At 39.8% G+C, this 26,433-nt stretch overlaps 1 protein-coding gene across 1 annotated transcript; it reads right to left on the bottom strand.

The window, feature by feature from the left end:
• Positions 1-25,193, bottom strand: FIGNL1 (fidgetin like 1). Its single transcript, XM_083378292.1, has 3 exons — positions 25,031-25,193; positions 15,622-15,704; positions 1-2,356 (listed from the first exon to the last, which is right to left on the bottom strand). The coding sequence occupies exon 3, from the start codon at positions 2,351-2,353 to the stop codon at positions 320-322; it is 2,034 nt and encodes a 677-aa protein (XP_083234418.1). The 5' UTR covers positions 2,354-2,356; positions 15,622-15,704; positions 25,031-25,193; the 3' UTR covers positions 1-319.
• Between the last annotated feature and the right edge of the window lie 1,240 nt (positions 25,194-26,433).

The following is a 26,433-nucleotide window of genomic DNA, read 5'->3' as shown; positions in this document are numbered from 1 at the left end:
TTCAGCACTAAAAATTTTGTATAACTTTATGCCTGGACGTAAACTAAATTTTACAAATAATTCCTGGATTCCTTTCATGAAAGGGAGTTGGGGAGGGTGCATTAAAGTTAATAATGCACCTTATTAACATTAAATAAATGTAATGTTATATAAAAATATAGCAAGGCACAAAAGAACAATATGGTGAATTTTTATAGAATTCTACTAGTAAAAATAATAGACTCTTAAGCAAAACAATTATCTAGAAAAAAACTATTTTTCTCAAATTTATTAGAATATTAATATTTCAAAACTGAATATGCACACAAATTAATTCTTCTTATCTTCCACTCCCAAACATTTGATTCCACGTTTCATATAATTCTAGATCTTTAGAAGACACACTGGGTCGAACAGTTTTGAAAGCACTCTCAAAATCTTGAAAAGCAATAGTTCGTACTTGTTCAGGTCTAATAGTTGTAATGTCAAGAGACTGAAGGCTGCGGATAGGACCTAGAGAAGCCTCTCGGCAAAGCTGGGTCATATCAGCCCCAGAAAAACCATCTGATTTCTTAACAATGAGATCAATTTCCTCTTCAGTTAGGGAACAATGTTCCTTTGACATTAGACAAGACACTATCTGCTTTCTGGCAGAAACCTCAGGAAGTGGAATGTAGAGTCTCTTCACCAGTCTCCTTCGGGCAGCCTCATCAATCTCTTGTGGTCGGTTGGTTGCACCTACAACTAATATACGATCTTCAGAAGAAGTAGCTGCTCCATCTAACTGGACCAAGAATTCAGTTTTTATTCTTCTGGAAGATTCATGTTCTCCATCTCCACGCTGGGATAAGAGAGAATCAATTTCATCAATGAAAATTACTGCTGGCTGCTGAAAGCGTGCCACTGTAAACAATGCACGGACCATCTTTTCTCCTTCACCAACCCACTTGGAAGTCAGTGAGGATGCACTGATGCTGAAAAATGTAGCCCCAGACTGGCAGGCAATGCATTTGCCAATAAGAGTCTTCCCTGTTCCAGGAGGACCAAACAGAAGAATTCCTTTTGGAGGGCCTCGTAATCCAGTGAAAATGTCTGGTCTCAGCATAGGCCATACTACTATTTCCTTGATAGTTGCTTTTGCAAACTCAACTCCAGCTATGTCATCCCAGTTTACTGGAGGCCCATGGTCCATGATTTCATGCATTATAAGTTCTATCATTTTAGGTTCTATATTCTTTAACCTTTCATCTATTGGATAAGTCAGCTCTGCAGATTCAGTCCCATATGATTTACATGGCATTCCTGTGTTCCCATTTCCATCTTGTTTGGGCAGTGGAGGAACAAACTTTCCAAATGGACCACGGGATCGTCCAGCTCCCAAAGATTTCTTTGTACCCCCGTAAGATGGTAATGGGGTATGCTGGGGTTGATTTTGGAATTTCTTTTGCTGATCAACCCACAGCTGTTCTTTTGCAGTTTTGAAACCAGATGCTTTGTTTTCATTATTTTTCTTTTCATTCCATGGAATGTTAGACCCTTCTATAGGAATCAACTTATGAATGGAACCAGAAGATATACTACTATTATCTTCACTAGACACAGCAAATGTTTTCCTTTTTCCCAGATTGCCCATTCTTGCAGGGAAAGCAGACTGAGCAGAAGATAAATCTTGCCCTGAACGAGAATTATTTGTGGACATCAGAGAACTATTAAATGCTGGTTGATTATTTCTAGTCAGGGTTCTAGAAGACACATCATTCATAGTCACAGGCAAAACAGAACATGCAACTCCTGCTTTAGGCAAGGAGAATATATCATTTTGATAACCCTTTGAAGTTAATGGCTTCTCACAAACCTCTGTTTCTTGAGTTACATAATTTGACAAACCAGCTCCAACCATAGATTCTCCATGACCAGTTGAGAGAGTAAGATTGGGAACATTTGAAGAAACAGACTCAGTGACCTGTTTATCAATGGATACATCTACTTGTGCCTTCAGAGGCCTCTCAAACTTTTTTCCGGACTGCATCATTGCTTGAACACACTTCAATTCCATCAAATTTTCTGTTGTCAAAGCAGACTGCCACTTGTCACTTTCATTCTGCTGATATTTTACCATAGTCAAAATATCTTTAGCATAGTTATTCAAGCCTCTTTCTATATTGTCAGAATCAATAATTTCAGAATATTTTTCTACATATGTTTTGAAAAGGTTGGCAGCACAGTCCTGGGAAATATTTGAGTTTGCCCATGCATGCTGAATATGTAAAATTTGTGAACGATATGCATCTGCTTTTTGTCCTGGTGTAGAAGTATCAGAGGTAACAATAAAGTAATTCTTTTGCCACTCGCTCATATGTATGTCAGTTTGCATGATCTACAAACAAATAGACAAACAACAGAATAATCAGAATTGAGGATCCTTACATAGTCCAGGGGGCAGATTTCAAATTACAGTGTATTGATTCTTTTTTCACTTTTATATGACCATTATGTTATGTTTAGCAAATACTCCATATAGCATAGATAAGCAATACTTCATTTTTCTGCATTTGTTATAGAAAATAAGCACAAATTCACTTAAAATGATACATGGACAACTAAGTACAACTAACCTATTTTAGCTCCATCTGAAACAAAGGTTAACTAGCTAAGAGTATCTACATTCTTGAATTTTTAGAGCAAAGCTGTTTAGTCTGCCTCTAACATATATCTACATAAGTATCCTTAAACATTTATTAATGTAAGGCTCATTAAACATAGCAGAACAGATGGCATACAGTCATGGCCGAAATTGTTGGCACCCCAGAAATTTTTCCAGAAAATCAAGTATTTCTCACAGAAAAGTATTGCAGGAACACATATTTTGCTATACACAGGTTTATTCCCTTTGCGTGTATTGGAACACAACAAAAAAAGGGAGGAAAAAAAGCAAATTGGACATAATGTCAAACAAAACTCCAAAAATGGGCCAGACAAAATTATTGGCACCCTTTCAAAATTGTGGGTAAACAAGATTGTTTCAAGCATGTGATGCTCCTTTAAACTCACCTGGGGCAAGTAACAGGTGTGGGCAATATAAAAATCACACCTGAAAGCAGATAAAAAGGAGAGAAGTTCACTTAGTCTTTGCATTGTGTGTCTGTGTGTGCCACGCTAAGCATGGACAACAGAAAGAAGAGAAGAGAACTGTCTGAGGACTTTGAGAACCAAAATTGTGGACAAATATCAACAATCTCAAGGTTACAAGTCCATCTCCAGAGATCTAGATTTGCTTTTGTCCACAGTGCACAACATTATCAAGAAGTTTGCAACCCATGGCACTGTAGCGAATCTCCCTGGTCGTGGACAGAAGAGAAAAATTGATGAAAGGTTGCAACGCAGGATAGTCCGGATGCTGGATAAGCAGCCCCAAACAAGTTCCAAAGGAATGCAAGCTGTCCTGCAGGCTCAGGGAGCATCAGTGTCAGCGCAAACTATCCATCAACATTTAAATGAAATGAAACGCTATGGCAGGAGACCCAGGAGGACCCCACTGTTTGCCAAAATGTACTTGAGTAATCCAAAATCCTTCTGAGAAAACGTCTTGTGGACAGATGAGACCAAGATAGAGCTTTTTGGTAAAGCACATCATTCTACTGTTTACTGAAAACAAAATGAGGCCTACAAAGAAAAGAACACAGTACCTACAGTGAAATATGGTGGAGGTTCAATGATGTTTTGGGGTTGTTTTGCTGCCTCTGGCACTGGGTGCCTTGAATGTATGCAAGGCATCATGAAATCTGAGGATTACCAAAGGATTTTGGGTCGCACTGTAGAGCCCAGTGTCAGAAAGCTGGGTTTGCATCCGAGATCTTGGGTCTTCCAGCAGGACAATGATCCCAAACATATGTCAAAAAGCACCCAGAAATGGATGGCAAGAAAGCGCTGGAGAGTTCTGAAGTGGCCAGCAATGAGTCCAGATCTGAATCCCATTGAACACGTGTGGAGAGATCTTAAAATTGCTGTTGGGAAAAGGTGCCCTTCCAATAAGAGAGACCTGGAGCAGTTTGCAAAGGAAGAGTGGTCCAAAATTCCAGATGAGAGGTGTAAGAAGCTTATTGATGGTTATAGGAAGTGACTGATTTCAGTTATTTTTTCCAAAGGGTGTGCAACCAAATATTAAGTTAAGGGTGCCAATAATTTTGTCCGGCCCATTTTTGGAGTTTTGTTTGACATTATGTCCAATTTGCTTTTTTTCCTCCCTTTTTTATTGTGTTCCAATACACACAAAGGGAATAAACCTGTGTATAGCAAAACACGTGTTCCTGCAATACTTTTCTGTGAGAAATACTTGATTTTCTGGAAAAATTTCTGGGGTGCCAACAATTTCGGCCATGACTGTATGTGCCATCAATTTGTTGTTTATTTTAATTTATAGATAGATACTTTCAAGTAAGGGCACATAAATTAGCATCCACTAGCCAACAAAACATTTTCCTTTTCCAGAGAATAGTAAACTTGAAACAAAACAGTCTAAGATACCTTATTGGCATGCATGCAGCAGAAATATATACATCAGACTTAAAAGAAAGAGAAATGTCAATGCAAGTAAGTATATTTCTTTTAAAGATTTCCCCACACACACAAAGCACATAATTAAACTGCAGTTTGTTACCAATTGTGATAATGGCACCGTCTTTTTCAAAGTAGACTCCCTAGGTTTAGTTTATTAATCATAATGAACACTGATAATTTTTACTTTCTGAATTAGAGGTAGCATTCCTTAAAAACCTGTTGGCTCGTTTGTATACAATATTAGTTTAAAAAATTCATATAGTTCTCTATCTACTCAAGAAACTCTGGACAGTGAACAGAAATGTAAAAAAAATCAAACCCAACAACTCTTAGAAACAGGTCAAGGTTCCTAAAAATCACAGTATCAGCTTAACAAACAAACCACATTCACGAGTTCCGGTTTGCTGACGCAACCACTGGAAGGCGAGCTTCCATGTCCGATTTCGCACCGCTGGGGGACCCTGGAAAGGGTTGAAAGTTGCCCTGTAGGGGTGAAAAGCGAGGGGACCCCTGCTTGATCGCAGAGGTCGATAGCCCTTCTGCTCGATCTGGGCAGCCCTCCAAACTGGCAGACGAACGACCGGCCATAGAAATATGGCCTGTCACTAGGCTGCAGACAGCCGAAGTCAAACTTACCACCAGGCACTTATAAAGCAGAGTGGGTGAGATCTGAACCTCTCTTCAATCCTAACTATTTTTTCTACCTGTATAAACTGCCCAAAGTATTTTCCCCCCTGTGGAGAGAGGGAAAGGAAATTCTATCCCAACCTCTAAAAATAGCGGCGACTGACTATCCAGGGGAGTTTAAAATGCTAAAAGAATAACCTGATTTTAACTGGATTTCTATCTTTATAAAATTCTAGGACTAAAAGATTTCTTATTCTTATGGAAGAGTTGGGTTTTACTTACAAAAAAGAAATAAAATTGGAAAAAGGATTATAAAAATTTTGGACTTAAAAAAAATCTTAAATGGTAAGGGTGACATCTTGTGGCTAAACCTGATATTGCAACTTGTTATGCTCTAAAAGAGACTTGGCTTGAAGCCCAGACTATAGATAGGACTTTTGCAACCTCGGCAGATATCAGCTGTGAGAAGCCCAGCTGTGTTCTATAATCAGTGAAAAAATTATTTTCATTCTCTTGATTGTAAAGCTTTTAATTTAACACACCACTAAGAGAACATGGATGAAGATCAGGAACAGATTCCCTTTATGTTGAAAGCAATTTATGAAACTATTCTTACAGCTACTGATGAAATAAGAAGCTACAGAAAAGAACAAGATGTCAGCCTAGATCAGGGGTCGGCAACCCGAAAAAGGAAAAGAGCCACTGGGAACCGGTTCCATCACACATAAAAAAAGTGGGAGCCGTGTGCGTGCGTCCATGCATGCGCATGCGTAAAAAACATTTCTTGCGCATGCGCAGACGCGCGCGGTTGCTTTTTTTGTGTGTGATGGAACCAGTTCCAGGTTGCGCGACAGCGATGGCCCATCTGCCGCGGCAGCTTTTGCAAGAAGCGGGGCCGCTACCCATTCCGAGAGGTGCGCGCGCACCTCCCCAAACGTCGGCAGGTCTCTGTACCTCCGCGCGAACAGGCAGCGGCCCCGCTTGTTGCGAAAGCTGCCGTGGCCCATCTGCAAAGCTGCCGAAAGCGGCAGCTTTGCAGACGGGCCGCGGCAGCTTTCGCAACAAGCGGGACCGCTACCCATTCCGAGAGGTGCGCGCGCACCTCCCCAAACCTCCCCAAACGGAGGTACGGGAGGTTTGGGGAGGTGCACACGGACCTCTCGGAATGGGTAGCGGCCCCGCTTGTTGCGAAAGCTGCCGCGGCCCGTCTGCAAAGCTGCCGCTTTCGGCAGCTTTGTAGACGGGCCGTGGCAGCTTTCGCAACAAGCGGGGCCGCTGCCCGTTCACGCGGAGGTACAGAGACCTGCCGACATTTGGGAAGGTTTGGGGAGGTGTGCGCGCACCTCCCCAAACATCGGCAGGTCTCCGGATGGCGGCGGCTTGGGAGAGGTGTGCGCGCACTCTCCAAACCGCCGCCATCCCGTTTGCACAGCTGCCGTGAACGCGGCAGGTCTCCGGACGGGATGGTGGCAGTTTGGCAAGTGCGCGCACACTCTCCAAACCACCACCATCCCATTTGCACAGCTACCATGAACACGGCAGGTCTCCGGACGGGATGGCGGCGGCTTGGAGAGGTGCGCGCGCACCTCCGCCCTTCGGAAAGGTGCGCGCGCACCTCTCGGAACGGGCGGTGCCACTCTCCATTTGGAGAGTGCCTGTTCGAAGAGGTGCGTGCGCACCGGGCAGCTGGGAGCCGCAGGAGACGGCTCAAAGAGCCGCATGCGGCTCTGGAGCCGCGGGTTGCCTAGATATACGAACCCAAACTTTGATTACAACTAAAGAATTAACTACACAGAATATAATATAATAAGTGGAACAATTAAATACTATGATAGAAGATTCAACTGATCAACATAGTTAAAGGGACTGACAACACTGAAAATAGAAAAGACTTTCTATATAAACCAGAAGAAACCTAGAATCAAGAAGAAGAACAGACCAAAGGGAAGATAAACATTTCAGGACAACTACGTTGAGATGAAAAAATAGACGATTTGTTAGCCCTTCCAAAAAATGGTGACTGGTTGGCCTCTTTTTTATCTCAAACAATATACATAATAACAGAGGGAGATCTATTTGATGGCCTAAAAGCACAGATATGGAAGGCGAGTTGGCAAAGAAAGGAAGCTAGAATAAGGCTGAAGAAAATTGGGGTTTTGACTTATTAGTGAGGACTAAAATAGAATATACTCAAATAGACATGATGTGTACTTTGAATACTAGATTTTGTTATGAACTGAGATAAAGAAAACTTTGGTCATTTAAAACTTGGAAATATAAAGTTACATTTGAATATTGATTTGTTTATAAAGGTTGAATGTAAAAGCTATTAAGATATATATATAAGCTAAAAATCTATTGATAAATGTAATAAACATGTTTTTAATTAGCTCATATAGTAAGAACTGTACTGAGAAAGAATGAGTATAAAAAACATGTTTGAACTAATAGAATGGAGTGCACATCTTTGGGCATCATAGAAAGGGTGCCATATGGGGATTAGAGTTTCTATCTCCCTACACAAGGGCAAGGTTTCTGTAAATAAAGAGTCCCATGAAATCTTCCCATCAGTAGAGCTGATGGGAGGTTATCAAAGCATGCTCTAGAAAAGGCCCATCTGTATTTGCTTAGAATTAAATTGTGTAGTACCATGCAGTATGACTGTCTTAATATTTGGCAATAGAATTCAGAATTCAGGGGCACTAGTAATATAATTTTGGCAAACAATGTCCCTGATTTTTTCTTTTACTATTGATTTGGCCTTCTCTAGTGTTGATTGGCCTAGATATTTCGGAAAGCCAAGACCACAAAGTCCTGCTATGCACATATCATGTCAAAGAAATTGGTAATTGTTTGACTGCAGCACAGGCATCAGGCTTGTAGGATTAAACATGATTCTAAATTCTGAGATTAGCATCCTGGTCTAGGCATGAGCTTTTATACTTTGCATGTTAGCTACAAGTCTCAATTTTGCATTGGAGGTACATTTTGGAGTGCCAAACAAGGCCCTGAAAAAATTTAATTGAATGACTTCATAAGCCATTATGAAGGTTTGTGTATGGGCCAAGTTGTATCTAGTGGGCAAGTGTTCTAGTTGTATACAATTTAACTGCTGGGATGTAATTTCCCCCATTGCCTATAAAATTTAATTATTTGTGTACTCCTTTGGGTAGTTGTGGCATAATTTAGTGGCTGTTAAGCCTGAAATATCATGTCCAAGTATTTAAAACATTTAACCTGTTCCAACTCATGGGAATCAATTGTCCACTTGTGCTTTTGTCTTTTCATAGAAAATTTAAGCTTTGTTTTAATCGTTCCTCATTATAATGGGATGCTGGGATTCTTAATGCTTGCTTTAAGGCAAGGAAACAAGAATTACATTATCAACACAAGAGTAAAATTCGGAGATGTTTATTGGCTAATTTAGGAGCATGGATATCCACTATCTGGAGAATTTTAATCAAAGAATGATGTATGTATGATGTATCCTTGTTTCACCCCTTGACAGTCTGAATAAAGTCAGAATGTTCCCCTCCCTGGATACATCTTACTCTAAGCCTGGTTTTAGAGTACAGTTTAGGAAATTAGGAGCAGGAGTCTTTTCTCTATAGTAGATCTGCTCACAATGTTCTACTTACTCTTGAGATATTAGCAAAAGCTGCTTTAAAATCAATAAAGGCTGCATATAAATTCAAGTCAAGAGTGGTTTGTATATTTATTTGTCAGATGCTGATGTACTAGGAAATGATCTATAACAGAATGTCCCCATTGAAACTGTGCCTTCTCTGGGTGGATTATTCCCTCTATTATCCAGATTTGGAATTCGGTAAATAATTACCTGCTAATGATTGTCAATATTTTATAACTGGTCTATAATTAGCTAGATCAATCCTGTTGCCTTTTTTAACAGAGGACAATTATGATCTCCTCCCAGGCTTTGGTTGTCTCAGTGATGTATGAAAATAAAGAGGCCAATACAGGGACCCACCAATTTGAACTGGATTTAATTAACTTAGAGAGGATACAATCACTACGGAATGCTTGGTATTTAAGGTAGGTTTTACTTCCTTGCACGTGACTGGGGGCCACTGCAGTAACGAGAATAATGATATATCCATCACATAGATACTAGCATGTAGATCCCAACAGAGATCTTAGGTATCTAGATACCTAAGGAGATAATACAACGGAGTCATGTAATGTTACTTGAACAGTTATAGTATGCCAAAATATAGAGGGATTTTTGGGCTTTGTGATTGTGATTACTGTAACCATTTTTTTCCTGTGATGTTGATCTTTTTTTCCAGAAAGCAAGATGTTTGTCTTTTTTGTTCCTTTAGAATTTGGATAGAATCTGGTGATGTTGACCTCGGATAAGATAGCAGAGGATTCCAATAATACTGCTTTGTCAGTGAGGATGTCAGCCCTATTGGACTCAGGTTGTACCAAGTGTGTAGTTAGCCTGGAAGTTGTAAAGAAACTAAGACTGAGACTGAGGGTGCCCCTAACCTTCTGCCATTGGATGGGTCAGTGGCAGGGGGAGCCCAGGGTCACTTCGTAATGGAGCCTGTGGAAATGAGGATGGGTAGCCACAAAGAGTTCTTGAGTTTTATAGTAGCACCCGGGATAGAAAGACCCCTCTTACTTGGACTGACTTGGCTCCACAAGTGGAACCCTCTTGTGAATTGGAGAAAAAGGCTCCTAAAAATCCGGTCTCTGCCGGATACATATCCCTCATACATAGCCAAAAGAACCAATATGACAAAGGAATTGGGGGCTGCTATACAGGAACTCACCAAGGGAGAAAAGAAAATCCTGAGGGAATACTGGGACTTAAGGGAAGCGTTCAGTGAAACAGGATCTGATGCACTCCTGCCCCATGGACTGCAGTATAGAGATCTTCCCTGAGGCAAAGTTACACAAGCCAAAAATCTGTTTGGTGACTCCACATGAGCTAGATGAGTTGTGCATCTTTATTTACAAGAACCTGAAATGAGGTTTCATCTATGCAGGCAGACGTGTGGTTGCTGCAGTGTTATTCTGGGAAGAAAAAAGACGGTAACCCCTGTCCCTCTGCATTGATTACAAAGGATTAAATGCTGTCTGTGTGGAGAATGTTTATTTGTTGCCTCTGATGAAAAATATGCTGACATATTTAGCCAAAGGAGAATTTTCACTGTTGGATTTGAGAGCCTATTACAGAGTTTATATCAAAGATGGAGATGAATGGAAAATGGCCTTCAATTGCCCATTGGGCTGTTTCCAGTTCCGTGTGCCTTGGGTTACAAGAGGCACTCTCTGTTTTCATGCAATTGATCATTGAGGTGCTGCATGAATATCTTTACAAAGGGGTCCTGGTGTACTTAGATGATATTCTAATATATAGGGAGACTATGGAGGAGCACAGGAAGTTAAAGGTAAACTTCAGATCTGCTGAACTTTATGCTAAATTGTCCAAGTGTGAATTCCATCAAGACAAAATTGATTACTTGGGCTGTCGAATATCTCATGAAGGATAGACGTTGAAAAGGTGCGGGTGATTTGGGAGTGGGCACCCTCCCAAACTACAGAGCTTCCTTGGGTTTGCAAACTTTTACCAGCAATTCATCCTTTCCTTTGCCAAGATTGTATTGCCATTGCCAACCTCTTGAAAATGAAGGGAAAGAGTAAGCCGAAGCCTCGTCAGCTACTTGAGTGGTCAATAGAACACCTAGCAGTGTTTGAAAAACTCAAGCAGCTGTTTGCTGCCAAGCCAGTGCTAAAACACCCTGACAGTCCGTTTATGACCCAAGCTGATGCTAGTGACATGGCTGTGGGAGCTGTGCTACTGAAGGTGAATGCCGAGGGGTTTTTGCAACCTTGTGCTTACACCTCCAAAAAGTTAACTGAAACTGAAAGGAGGTGGGCAGTCTGTGATAAGGAAGCATTTGTTATGCAATGGGCAATGATAACTTGGAGTCATTTCCTGAAAGGAGCTAAGCAACCCTTTGAGGTGTGGACTTATCACAAAAACCTGGAAGCCTTGAAAACCTCAAGGAAATTGTCCCTGTGTCTGATGGGCACAGTACTTTAATCATTTCAATTTTGTGCTGAGTTATATCCCTGGGGGGATAAACTTCAAGACTGATGCTTTATCCAGATTGCCTCAGTATTATAATGCTAGACTTGAAGTAATCCAGCCAGTTATCCCTTCTAAGCAGTTGGCTGATCTGGTGACTACTAGGGCTCCGAAAAAATTGGAGCATGAGCTACCAAGCGAGTTGTGCATAGAGTTGAAAAGAGCATTAAAAGGCGATGAGTGGTTTGTCCCATTCCAATGACTGCTCCATGAGAGATGGCCTGGCATGGATTGCAGCCACACTGTATGTACCCTCCAATCTACGGGGTCCTATCCTACAGTGACTTTATAGTAGAGCTGTTCTAAAGTGGGGTGAACACAGTTATTTGTGTCATTACAGATTTTTTTTCTAAACAAGTGCATTTTGCTTCTTGCTCTAAGATCCCATCAGCTAAAACACTTGCTAAACTTTTTATTCAACACATGTATAGGTTACTCAGGGTTCCTGACCGCATCATTTCAGGTAGATTTCAATTCCCAGTTTGGGCAGGATTTCCTTAAGTTATTAGGCTCCGCCCAGGGGTTAAGCTCCACCCATCACCCACAAACTAATGAGATGTGTGAACATGTTAACTCACTTTTGGAACAGTACCTTAGGTGCTATGTGAATTATCAGTAAGATAATTAGGCTGACCTAAAGCCATTGGCTACGCAACTCAGTGCGTAGTAGTACCAGTTTCACCCTTTCAAGGCAGCTTCTAGCCAGGATTTCCCATACCAGAACTGCCCCAAGAGCCGCCTCTGACCCTGTTGCTGGTGGAGTGGATTAAACAGCTTCAAGAAATCTAGCCGGTATCGAGCCCCATTGGCTTGCCACTCGCCGGAGCAGATACTCACTTCCCGACGCGCCTGCCAGTTCCCAGGCCCTGCAAGCACGCCCGCCAAAAAGCTGATGGCCGCACCGGTGCCTGCGCAGCCTTCCCCAGTGGCTGGGCCTCCAGTACAGGTCTTCGGGCCATCCAGCAGGCCCACCGCATGGCTGACGGCTGTGCCTGCGCAGCCTCCCACAGCAGTCGGGCCTCCGGCACAGGTCCTTGGGCCTTCCGGCAGGCCTGCCAAACATCTGACGGCCAGGCCTTCCCAGCACCTGGCTGGCCGCACAGATGGGGCAGAACACCACGGGACGGCATGGGACGGCTGAGGCAAGCCAAACGGAACATGGCTACGAGACCAGGCCGACGGCAGGAACAGGCTGGACGCGGCGGGGGGCAGCGGGGCCTACGGTGGTCGGCAGGACCAGGCTGGGCGTCGTGGGGGTGAGGTCCCAACCGGTCCCGTCCTGGGACACAAAACAGGGGGTGGTAGGGACTGGGGGTGTGCACAGCCCGGGTGGTGGGGGCGTGGATGACTGGAGCACGAGGAGAGGATCGAGGAGGGGATGTAGGGGCCTGGCTGGGGGGTGCCTGGCGGACTTATTGGATGGTTGCCGCCGTCACGCGGAACGTGGAGCAAGCGCACAGGGGGGAGATGGGCAGGGTCTTTGTCAGTTTGAGGGCGGATGTCGGTTTGTGTTGGGGTGTGTGGCTGGGGTGTGACCAGACGATAAAGGAGCATTGGAGCAGGATGCTGTCAACGCTGACTTTGCTCTGGTTTAGTCGTTTGTTTGGCTGCAAGACGAATAAACAACATCATTTGTACCTTGGACGTGTCTGTGGTTTGTCGGCAAGGACGCATCGTGATAGCCGGTAACATGTAAGGTCTTGGAAGATGCACATCAACCCCATAAGAAGCAGGCTGATAAAAAGCGGGTGAAGCTAAAAGAGTTCCAAGTGGGTGATAACGTCTATGTCAATGCTGCAAACATTGACATGTTTTTGCACTGACGATATAAGGGACAGCCTTTTGTTTAAACTGCTTCACTTTGAATCTTGAAGGGAGGGAATTTTCTAACGACTATTTTGAGATGATTAGAAAAGCCTGCGTACAGAATGAGAAGTGAGACCTCATATGTAAAGCTAATTGGATAATGTGATTTATGACGTGTAGATAAGGGTGGGGATTGTATGTGTGTTATGATGGGTTTGGGGGGAGGAGATTTCAGAGCCTGGCATCCCTCCATGAGTGCCGATGTTTCATTTCATTACTAAGACTTTTTAGATAAATAATATGCCTGCAATTTGTTTGAATTGTCTCATTCATCAGAACCATGACAGTCTATTTATCCACAAAGTACTTATAGACTACCCAAAAATAAAAGAAATTGGGATCTAAATATGTAGGATCAATCCCAATTGCAAAAATTATAAACCCAGTTACTGTGCAGTTGGACCTGCCAAAGAATCTTTGATGGATCCACCCTGTGTTTCACTGTAGTCTGCTCAATCCTGAAAAGGTGACTCCTCTTTGCCGCACTCATCCCACCCTTCTGGTGCCCATTCTGACAAAGAAGGAACAGCATTTTGAAGTCAAGAAATTTTTACTCTGGAAAGTATAAAGAGAAAGTGCAATACTTGGCGGCATGGAAGCATATCCCACCTTCACAATTGGAATGGATGCCCACAATGTTCATGCCCCTAGACTCCTTCAGGCAATTCACAGGAAATATCCTGATAAACCTGGACTAAGCAATGTTCCTTAACTGACTTTCTGTATTGTTTTCTCTTATGCCTTTTACTGTTTTTTAGGGATAACGCCTATGTTGAAGGGGAAAAAGCGAATGTCAGCCAGATTTCCAGCTTGCAGTTTGTAGCTTTCTTGGAGGTATACACCATGTGCTCAAGAGGGTTTCTCATATCACATTTGTTAGGCATATGGTGTTAGCCTACAATGTTGGGTTGAAAATAACCATAATGCTATGTCTTTAAGATGTTAATTGGCCAATGGGTGTGTAAGTGTTCTCATGGCCATAAGCAGAAGCTAGGAACGTAGCTTTTCTCTCTCTCTCTGAATTCACTGATCTCTACTATTACTGTTTTTGCTCTGCTGTTGGTTTACTACTGTTGTAAATCTGAACTGTGTATTGACCTCTGGACCGGTAAGAACACTTTGTAGTTTGGATTACTCCTTGGACTGTTACTATTGTGAATGACCTGGACTGTTTATTTTTGACTGTGCATTTTTGTTTTTACACCACCTCAAAGTAAAATACTTTTTGTTTTTATAACTCAGTGTACTCTTACTGTGTGACTGTTGCTGCTCTCAGTACCCTTCCTTGTCTGTGCAACTCTTTGGTAGCACAAGGAGACCTCTGCACAACAAATTCCTTAACAACATTGGACATTGATTGGTCTGCCTGAGTTGGACTCTGGGTGGAGGGATTTGGAGTCACTTTCAATGTGTAACTTTAGCACAGATTTTACTCAAATATTGCCTTGCTTTTGTTACTATCAGTTCATTCTTACTAAAAGTGCCTCTTCTCTAAATCCATGGAGCTGGGAGTTTTCTTTCTTAGGATTTGAATGAGGCAGACTTGACAAGTTAACTAAGAGATCATGACACATGTCAAGTATTCTACTTTCTTGTGAGATGGTTGAGTTAGAGTATGACCCTAAATTACAGAAGATTGAAAAATATGTAGTTCCTTCCTCTAAGTGAAACCATTGGGTTATCTGATCTTAAAGGGGGAAATTCTCATCAGGCATTTTAAAAGAGGCCTTAACTTGGTTTCTAATGAGACCTTGTCTAATTTTGCAAATTAAAGGGAGGTAATCACTTTCAGTCCTGGAGATTGTGCCAAATCTTAAAGCAAGGTCTAGATTTCTGGAAATTATTAAATAAACTATGGTAGATAACTAGTGATCTGACCAAAAAGTAAATTGCCCAGGCTAATCATATTGGACAGAGCCATTTAACATTTGTAGCTTATTCCTATTTATGAGACGTAGCAGCCTAAAGCAGCTAACTTTATGTTTTGTATCTTTGTAGGATCTAGACATACATGGTGGCACAATAGGTTCTTCAGGAGGATAGGTATTGAAGGGTCTATAGAGCAGTATTCCCCAACCTTTCTGGGTTGGCAGCTTGATGCAGGGGGGAGCTGTTTTTTGCAAGGGGCAGGTGCATGAGTGCACAGCTTCATTTGTGTTACCTGTAATTGCGAGATGTTGAGGAGGAATATAGAAATTAATGCACAATCAAGAAAATTAGTCAAAGACAAACAAAGCTGATTCAGCATTTTCAAACCGAGGTAATTGTTTTACATTTTGGACACATACTTTGGAAGTATAAACAGACCAAGCCCCATTAGGTCTGCCACTTCCAAAGCTAGGTTGTACAAAGTCTAGCAGAGAAAAATAGCTGGGATTGAGAATTCACACCAAATACATGTCTCCTGCAAAAAGATTATAACAAATTTAGTCAGGAATCCTAGAAAGTCTGGATCTTTTTGTTTTGGGGCTTACCTGGCTTATGTTCCAAGAAAGGACAGGAAGAACACTGCAGGATGTAGTTGTCAGTTGGCTGGTTCTCCCTCAGAGTGCTGGCTCTGGATAAATGATCAGAAAAATGAACAATTGAGATGAGTAGATTATAGACTGAGGAAGAAGATGAGAACAGACTGCCTATTGCCAGTTAGGGTGCCTAATTTTCTGAGTCTGTGGCAATTCCATAGAAGAGGTTTCACCAAAAGAACAAGTAGGCCCAGATTGGGGGTGAAAATATGTTAGCCATGTTCAGGGCTCCTTTGAAAAGAGTGCACTTGTGGGACTTCCAGTTTTGCACCTGTAGCACATGGCCATGCAAAAGGAGACCTCTGCTCCCCACGGCTAATTTTGTCCTGCCAGGGGGACCCTAGATGAGTCTGAAGTCTTCCCAAAGAGGTGACCATGAAAAAATGATGGTGGTTGCTTTGTTTGATCCAGGGGAAGCCCCCCAACCCTACTTGTAGCCGAAGTCCGAGAGCACGAACCTGAATATTGGCGAACAGGGTCTTGGAATTGGTGAGAGTATTGATCTTCTTTTTTCTGTCTACTAATTGAATCCTTGAGAAAGATCCCCAAAGCAAGAAAACCTCCAGAAGTGAAGGGAGGGGACTATATCCCCATTCCCTTATAGATGAAAGTGGCAAATTAATATTAATGAGGAAAGAGATATATTAAAATTCAATTTAAAATATACTACAGTCTGGACAAATTTAGGAACTAAAAAACTATCAAGATTATACCATGAAGAGTTTTTATGGAATTCTAAAAATATATAACAAAATAACTTTTTGATTGAAAAAAAAATTGGAAAAAAAAAACAACTGCTGACATCTAGTGGAGAATCAGAGCATAGAATACTAACAATAAGGACTCAGAAATTGGCAGAATGCCCAAAAATAATAATAATAAAGCTGTTCCTTTGAATTGCAAATCACCATGAAGACAGCTGGTAACAAAGGAAGAGCCAGTTATAAGATTAAAAAGTGTCTGAAAAGGGGGAAAAACCCAAAACACCAGGACAGTTGCTTAAATTTAAGAACTGTTTATGGAAAAGAAAAACCTTGGCCTTTGGCTAATTTTTAGAGGAGAATCTACAGGAAGGATTTAAGGTGGCTTAACACACTGAACTGTAATTTTGATTGACTGATAAATTGACTCTTCAATAAAAACATTGATCATTCAAAGGGGGGGAGACAACATGGTTATCACATACGTGTCAAAAAATGACAGGACGCCACATTCAATATTTTCTACTGAAGGACTTAACCTGGAAAATCAGGGGCCTCTAGAAGTAATACTTGAAGGCATGATGAATACTTTCCAGGAGGAAATATATGCAATATTAGGACAAATAAAAATGACAATAGACTCAAACCATGAGGAAATTCGAAACAACTTTGATGATTTAATAAATAAGCATATTTCTAATCTAAATCTACAATTAGAAATACCCAGGAAATAACTAATGATCAAATAAATCAGATAACAGACCACAAATTAGAATATGACCAAATTGATGAAATAACCAATGAAAAGAATTACAATTTTACACAAACAGGAAAAATTACACAAGATTCTGATGCAACAAGAAAAATGGAATGGATTATAGAACTTCCAAGAGAATCATCAAAGTTTGGGAGAGAAACTATTTATCTTAATTACTTGATCTTTTGTATTCCCAACATTTGCAAAAACACAGGAACCTCTCGGTAAGCAGATGACATCAACTTGGAAAAATACTCGGCAAAAGACCAGAGACTCGCCCTACCAGATGGACTACTACATAAACAAACACTTGTTTGAATATGGTTAAAAGAATAGAGAAATTTTGAACATAAAGGGGCCATATAACAAGAGGGATAAGAGATTTAAGTAATATAGTATGTCCCACAATATATGAAATGTAAAAATAGTGGGTTGATGTAATTTTTATTAATATAAGTGAAATATAAACTGATTAAAAAGGATGTTATACCTAGATATTATAAGACAGATAAAAAGTATTTTTATAATGCATAAAATATTGGGATGATGTACTTAAATGGGAAAATTTGGACAGTTAGATGACTAACATATGAAAAAATTAATGACCAATAAGAATTGGATTGAATATAAGGGAAATTAAGTGTAAACAAAAATTACAAAAATAGAATGGTGAACTAATTATTATTGTATTTTTTTTTCTTGGTAAAATGTAAACCAAGACAACATGGTGTACACCAGGCACTGGAGATTGTTATAGTTAAAAAACAACCATATATATATATATATATATATATATATATATATATATATATATATATATATATATATATATATATATATATATGAAAGTGCACTTTTGCAGGGATAAAAGGCAGGTTGTAGATGGGGTAGCCATTAGATGAGTAGACTCAGGATCAATGCTGAGGGAAACCAGTGGAAGTGGGACTGCACTTTGACAGTCTGTTCTTCAAAGCCCAGCTGTGAGGAAATATCACCCGAGGAATGAGGGGTTATGAAGAGATTGTGTTATTTGTTCAGCTTGGTGTTCCCTTCATCTCTCTGGGTTAATTTTGGGCTGAAATGCCTTTTTGGTGTGTTTTTTGGCATTCAGAAAATGAACAGGAGGGCAGTGGTAAAGTGCTCAGAGAACACTGACAAAGGCATTGATTTAACTACCTCAGGTTTGCAGATAATTGTTGATCTTCTGTAGAAAGGGTGCCAAATAACTGAGCTAATTCATCATCTTTCATAGAGCTGGCTGATACCTGTATGAAATCAAGGGTATTATCCCTCCAGGGCTTAGCTGCATCTGCTCTTGGAGGTGGTGGAGCATACTGCTATGCAGGTCGTTGCTGGCTGTGTAAGAGCTCTGGAGCTTATGCTATTCTCTTATGTGCTTGGCTCTCCTCCCAGAATTTAGCAGAGGCCATACATTGGCAGATTCATCTAGATCAGTGTTTTTCAAACTTGGCAACTTTAAGAGGTGAGAACCAACTGCCAGTATTCTGGCGGGGGAATTCTGAAAGTTGAAATTCAAACATCTTAAAGTTGCCAAGTTTGAAAAATACTAATCTAGATAGTCAGCATTGTTCATCTTCATCACACTGGCCTTGATAGTCATTCCCAGCAAAATAAAATTAAGCAGTCTGATATGCCACTGCTACCAAATGATCAGGCAAGTCCTCCTTCATTACCTTTCTAGATTAACTGAATGTATGTACTTATACAGAGTGTTGTGTATGAGCAAGACTGAAAGTGAATGGAATAATTATGGATGTACCTGAAACAATTATGCAAAATAATTATGAAAATTCTGTTCCTTGACCCATGTTTATTTCGTTAAAGATATTGCCTCTCCTATCTGCTTTAACTCCAAGACACTCACAGCAATCTTAGTTCTCTCTCAGGTCTTTGCAAGCTAGTTCAATGCACTATGGTAATTGCTATACCATGCCCATGCTTCTTGTTCCTAAACTTAGAAACTTTAAGATATGAGAACCAACCGTCAGAATGCTAGTCTGTTCTTTAAAGTCCAGTTGTGAAAAATATTACCTGAGAGATAAATATTAGGAGGGTTATAAAGAGATAGTGTTACTTGTTCAGCTTGGTGTTCTTTTTATTTGCCTGGATGAATTTTGGACTGGAATGCCTTGTTTTTTGGGACTCTGGGCACTCAGAAATTGAACTTGTCAGCATTTCAACAGGAGTATGATTGGAGGAATTCCAGTGTTAAGGGACTCAGTTGCAACAGTCATTATTTGAATATTTAATTGCCTTAAGTTTGCATATCATTGTTTGTTGGTCTTTTGTAGAGAAAGAAGTGAGCCAAATAAGTGAGCTAGTTCTTCCTCATCTTCCATAGTCAGCTGACATCTGTATCTTTGCTGTAATGAAATCAAGTGTTATGCCTCCAGTGCTTACCTAGATCTGACTTTGGAGTTAGTGGAACTTTCTTCCTTTTTATATATATAGGCCAGAAACAGACAGAACAAACAATAGAGGAAACAACTACATAAGTGGAAGAAGAAAGAGAAGATGAATCAAGAGGATGAGGGAACAGTAAGAGAGCAGAGGATTACGAGATCAACGACCTTAATATAAGTAAATCAAAATAGAGAAGGAAAATAGAATCTTTTCAGTGAATATAAATGGACTGAACTCCCCATCAAAAAGAAAAAAAATCAACTACAGAAATTAACCATTGATATAATTTGTTTGCAAGAGACAAACATAAAAAAAATCATAAATTTTTGGAAAATCCATAACTTGGAAAACTTTACTACACATCAGCTCAACAAAAAATGAGCAGCTATATATGTTAAAGAGACTATATATTCTAAAATATAGGGACGTAGTGGCTCAGTGGGTTACGATGCTGAGCTTGTCGATCAGATGGTCAGCAGTTTGGCGGGTCAAATCCCAAGTGCCACGTAACAGAGTGAGCGCCTGTTACTTGTCCCAGCTTCTGTCAACCTAGCAGTTCTAAAGCATGTAAAAATGCAAGTAGAAAAATAGGGACCACTATGGTGGGAAGGTAACAGCGTTCCGTGCGCCTTTGGCGTCTAGTCATGCCAGCCACATGACCACAGAGACATCCTCGGACAAACGCTGGCTCTTTGAAACGCTCCGCTGTTTGAAACGGAGATGAGCACCGGCCCCTAGAGTCGGACTTGTCCCAGCTTCTGTCAACCTAGCAGTTCTAAAGCATGTAAAAATGCAAGTAGAAAAATAGGGACCACTATGGTGGGAAGGTAACAGCGTTCCGTGCGCCTTTGGCGTCTAGTCATGCCAGCCACATGACCACAGAGACATCCTCGGACAAACGCTGGCTCTTTGAAACGCTCCGCTGTTTGAAACGGAGATGAGCACCGGCCCCTAGAGTCGGAAACAACTAGCACGCATGTGCGGGGGAACCTTTACCTTTATATTCTAAAACGATTTATGTATATGTGGTAGAAATGGTAGAAATATTTTTAAATCAAAAACAGATACTTTTGATAGTAATATATGCACCAAATAACAAAGAATTTTATCAAAATCTTCCCAGAAAAATAGTAGAAATGGAATATCAAAATATATGCTTAACTGGGGATTTCAATGCAATAGTAAACAGGACATTAGATTATAAAAGTAATAAATCAGGGAAACAAGGAAGAAAAAGATTACCTAAGACTTTTTTTAACATGACAGAGAAAATTGGTGTACAAGATATTTGGAGAGAAATGAACCCAGGAAAATCACAATATACATTTTATTCTAATAGTCATAAATCTTGGTCCAGAATTGATATGATTTGGATGACGCCTGAATTAAGGGTTAATATGCAGGAAACTGAAATAGAATTAAATATTTGGGCACATCATAACCCCTTAAAAATGGTGTGGAAAGGAATGCAGAAAAAAATAAGATGGACTTTGAATCAATCTATATTAAAAGCGAAAGAATTTACAGATTCAGCAACAAAAGAAATGGATTTTTTCTTTAAAGAAAATAAAAAAGATACAATATTACAAAATGTGTGGGATACAGGCAAAGCGTATTTTCGAGGTATAGCAATAACATACACAATGAAAAAAAATAAAGAAAAGAGAAGTCAGTTGTTAAGAGGAAAATTTAAAAAATTAGGACTTGAACTACAAATCCCAAAAGAAAATATTGAAAAGAAAAATGGAAATAATAAAACATAAATTAAATTTAATAGAATCAGAAAAATTGGCACTGCAACTTAAAAGGACAAAGCCAAACTTTTTTGAAAATGCAAATAAACCAGGAAGATGATTACCTTATAAACTTAAAAAACAGAAGGAGAGAAAATTGATAAACAATTTAGTAGAAGAAAAAGGCTGTTTACAATTAAAATGAAGCAATAAAAATAATTAAATAATACTATGAGAAACTTTATGTTAAGGAAGAAACTTCATAGAAAAAAATGATTCATATATGATAAATAATTTATCAAAAACTCTAGAAAACTTCAAGACTATCTTAAATGGAAAAATAACAATGATGGAATTGACAAGAGGCAATAAAAAGACAAAAAAATGAAAAAACACCAGGACCAGATGGACTCCTGGCAGTTTTATAAATGCTTACAAGATACATTAAGTTTACCATTGAAAGATATATGTAATGAACTTTTATTGGAGGCACTACAAAATCTTCACTTCAATAATAGCCGAGAGGCTGAAAAGATTTTTGACTGAATTTATACATCCAGATCAAAATGGATTTTTGCCAAAGAGATAAATAAAAAATAATTTGAGAATAATAGAAGACATATTATGAACTGTATCCAGGGAAACTACTGGCATTAGTATTTTTAGATGCCCAAAAGGCATTTGGTAATGTTTCTTGGCAATTTATGATTCAACAACTAAAAACAACAGACTTTGGACAAAACTTTATAAATATGATTCAGACAATATATCAGGAACAAACAGCAAAAGTGATTGTAAATGGGAATTATTCAAAGAATTTTGCTATACAAAAAAGCACAAGACAAGGATGTCCACTATCCCCACTGCTATTTATCTTAACTTCACAAGTTTTAAATAGAAACATTAGGCAAGATCCAGAAATTAAAAGATTGAAAATAAAAGGTGAAACCTATAAATTGCAAGCATTTGCAGATTATTTGGTATTCATTCTAGAGCAGTGGTGGCGAACCTTTTAGAGACCGAGTGCCCAAACTGCAACCTAAAACCCACTTATTTATTGTTGGGTGCCAGGTGGGCGTGGCCCACTGGGTGGGTGTGGCTGTGGTAGTCATGGAAGATTGGGTGGGTGTGGTCACCTCAATGTTGCTCGTGGGGAGGGACACCTGTGGGGGGTGGACAGGGTTGGAGGAGCTCCAGGAGGTCTCTGGCAGGTGGTGCGATAGGCAGGAGACTCATCCTGTGGGGTGGGGCGAGGCAGGCTGGGGGTGCCACTGCCATGGGGCAAGGCAAGGGCTGGGGCAGCTGCTGCCTGACACCATCAGCCTCCGCACACAGAGGCCAGCGAGTGCATGGGGGCCAATGGTGTCTGTCAGTAGCCACAGCCTAACGGCCCCTCAACAGGCGCACTCTGGGGCTCCGCAGCCTGTCGCCAGCAGTTCAAAGAAGCCGCCTCCGAGATGAATGGTTGGCCAACAGCTGAGGAGGTGCAGTGGGTGGTGCCTGGCAAAAGGAGAGCATGCGAGGCCAGGAGGGACAGGATGGGGGGGAGGGAAACCAGCCGTGCCGGGATGCATTCAGCCACGTGGGATCTCGGCAAATTAGCAGTTGCCACGTCTGGGGCATGGCGCGGGTGCCCACAGAAAGGGCTCTGAGTGCCACCTCTGGCACCTGTGCCATAGGTTCGGAACCTTTAGAGATGATTCCTAAACTGTTGGAAAAGATAGAACAATTTGGAGAGGTAGCAGGATTAAAGACAGAGAAAAAACTAAACTGATAGTTAAAAATCTTATATAAACAAAAAATGCAATTATCAGAAAAAAATAGAATTGCAAATAGTCAAAAAGGTCAAATACTTGAGAATATATCTGACAGCAAGATGTTCAACAATAAAAGAAGATATTAAATTGTTAAATCAAATAAAGCTTGATTTGGAAAAATGGAAGAATCTGTAACTGTTGACGTTAGAAGAATTGCTACAGTGAAAATGAATATATTACCAAAAATTCTATTTTTGTTTCAAACAATACCTATAAAACTAGAGAAAAAGATTCTTTGAAGATTTAAACTCTAATTCAAAAATTTACTTGGCAAGGAAAGAAAGCTAGGATTAAATTGAAAATGTTACAAGAAGCTAAGGGAAATGGAGGTTTTGGTTTACCAAAATGGGCTTTATACTATCAAGCATCAGTGCTAACATGGATAAAAGAATGGAAAACTCTTAGAAATAAAAGATTGCTGTGCTTGGAGGGACATGACCTACAACTTGGTTGGCATGTTTTTTTTTATGGTATGGAAAAATAAAATACATAAATACTTCCAAAAACAATATATTAAAAGTGCACTGTTGTTAACATAGGAAAAAATAAAATGTAAAATCTATTTGAAAATTCCAGGTTGGCTCTCAACAATGGAAGCATTTGTACATCTAAATCTAGTCAGTCTCGATAAAATATGGACATATAAATATATTCTGAAGGGAACTTAAAATCCAGGCAAGAGATGGAAAATCAGGGCATCGATTTAACATTGTGGTCACATTTACAAATGCAAGTGAGATATGGCAAAGATATTAAACAGTATGGATTTTATAAAGAGCAGACTATGTTTGACCAGACATTAGTAACTTCCAATGAAAAGTTAATTAAAAAATGTACAATTTCTTATTAAATCTGAAAATGGAAGATGAACAAGTAAAAGAGAAAATGATAGTATGGGCAAAGAATTTTGGATATAATATAGACTTAGAGAAGTGGCAAACCTTGTGGGAAAGAAACTATAAATTGATAATGTCAGCTTCGTATAAAGAAAACTTATACAAAATGTTCTATAGATAGCACTTGTCACCAACAAGATTAGCAAAAATGTTTAAAAATATGTCAGAGAAATGTTGGAAATGTAAACATAAATCAGGTACTTATTATCATGTGGTGGACATTTGCTAAAGCAAGGTGTTATTGGTCAAAAATTCAAGCACATCCCTGATTTTACATGTGATAACAGCGGCAAGAATTATATTTGCACAATACTGGACGAATGAAGAAATACCACCAGAAGAAGAAATAATTTAAAAAATACTAGACAATGCAGAAATGGACAGACTTACTTTAAGGTTGAAAGAAAAAGAAGAAAGAATATTTTCAAACTTGGGTCCTATTTTATCAATGGTTAGAGAAAAGATTTAGGGATTAGGAATTTAATTTGTATTAATGAATAAGATACTCAGACAACACGTTTTTGTTGAATGATTACTATTGAATTCTGTTAAAAAAGTCAATAAAACTTTATCAAAAAAAACCCCACAAAGCCTGAAGGAAAAAAGGATGGAGAAGAAGCTAGAGCTTAAATGAACACAGTAATAATTAGAAATTTTATGTTACATTTTTTTTTGTTTCTCGAAGTGCACTTCAATTTATTTTAGAAATCCTCGCATGGCTGATCTCTAATTCCCCGGCTGTGAATTGAAGACTAAACTTTAATCTCAATTCTGTGTTTATTTACATGGAAGTAAAACCGCTCAAACTCACTGAGTCTAATTCTGAACCTGCAAATAGCATTATGCCTAAACGCAAAACTTTTAAAATAAAACATCAAAACATTACAAATATTCTCATGGTACCGCAATGATTATGTAATAAAACTTGAATTTAAACATTTTACAAAAAAAAGCTCACCACGTTCACTTTAGTCTGTCTTTAAAAAAGGTGAAAATGATTCCTGTATGTATCTAAATGTATAGTAAAACTCACCGAATTTTAACATATGTCGCGTGGAAACTAGTCACACCTCCTCCCTGCGAGTAGCCATCTTGAAACATTTCATCAGTTTTAGCAACGAGTTTATTGGACGAATTCCTAGAACAGACCCTGAATAATCCGCCTAAGAGGCGGAAGGAGAGATTTCTTTACAGTTTACAGAGGAACAGTTTCATGTTTCCCAGCTAATTGCGGCAAATCAAATTGCTCAATTTGCGGCTTTTCAGGGAATTCGATCTTTATTATTATCATTTTAAGTCACTGCAACCCTGATGAAGGGCAATATGCGTTGGTAGATTTACAGTTATGAGTCTTTGGCGCTATCAGATCTTGTAGCTTTATAGTTCTCAATGTTTTTCAAGTCGACAACTTTAACATGCGTGGACTTAAATTCCCAGAATTCACTAGGCGGCTAGGGAATTCTGGGAGTTGAAGTCCACGCATCTTAGAATTGTTGACTTTGAGGAACACTGGTGAAAGACAAGGTTGTTGCTAAGCCATTTCTAGGCTACGCTACTACTTCTCTCCCAGGACGAATAGAAGTTTTTCATGTAGCTGGGCTGGGCGGCATAGGTGCTTCCCATTCCTGATCGACCCCTGGTGCCTGTTGAATTTGCGATGCTTACAGTAAGTATCAAGGATTAGTAACCAGGTTCGAATAGAGAAAAAATAAATAAATAATTAGTTGCTCAGCCTTAAAATCTTTTTTCATTTGGGCTTGCTCTTTCCCCCGAATGACCTGATGTCACCTAACAGGGCGGACTCGAGAAGGCCCATGAGATTTATCTAACAATTAATTTAATCAGTGATTAATAGATTAAACAAAATGATTTAAGGAAAGCTGTTCCTTCTTCAAATTATGTTTTTGCTCGGACTTAAAAATCCAGCCCACACGAGTTGTCAGAGGAGTTAAACCAACTGACAGCTAGGAGACAACACCTAGCTCAGTGTTTCTCAATCTCAGCAACTTTAAAATATATGTACTTCAACTCCTAGAATTTCCCAGCCGTGGCGCAGGAAGTTGTTGAGATTGAGAAATACTATTGAAATTCCAAGTGGAGGCTAAAAGAAAGCCACGGAAATCCCAAAGGGGAACTGAAGTTTCTTAGATGAGAAGCGAAACGTCTTCAAAGAAAAACAATGTCCAGTCGGAAAAGCACCTTTGGAACAACTATGAGCTGGATAACTGAGAATCTCCATAGACACAAAGCCACGGAAATCTTTTTCCGCTTGTCCCCGTAATTCGCCGGAGATCGAGCGCAATTCGATATTAATCCTAATAATTTTCGGTTCAACGGCAGCTCGGTGACTCCGTGACGGTAGAGCCGATTATTGATGTATACAGCCGGCTATTAAATGTAACTATGGACAGGAACATCGTTGATCGGCACTCTAAT

Source organism: Vipera ursinii, assembly GCF_947247035.1.
Source record: "Vipera ursinii genome assembly, chromosome: Z".
NCBI classification, from domain to species: Eukaryota; Metazoa; Chordata; class Lepidosauria; order Squamata; family Viperidae; genus Vipera; species Vipera ursinii.
Note: the sequence above shows the minus strand (reverse complement) of the source record. Positions and strands in the feature narration are given on the sequence as shown.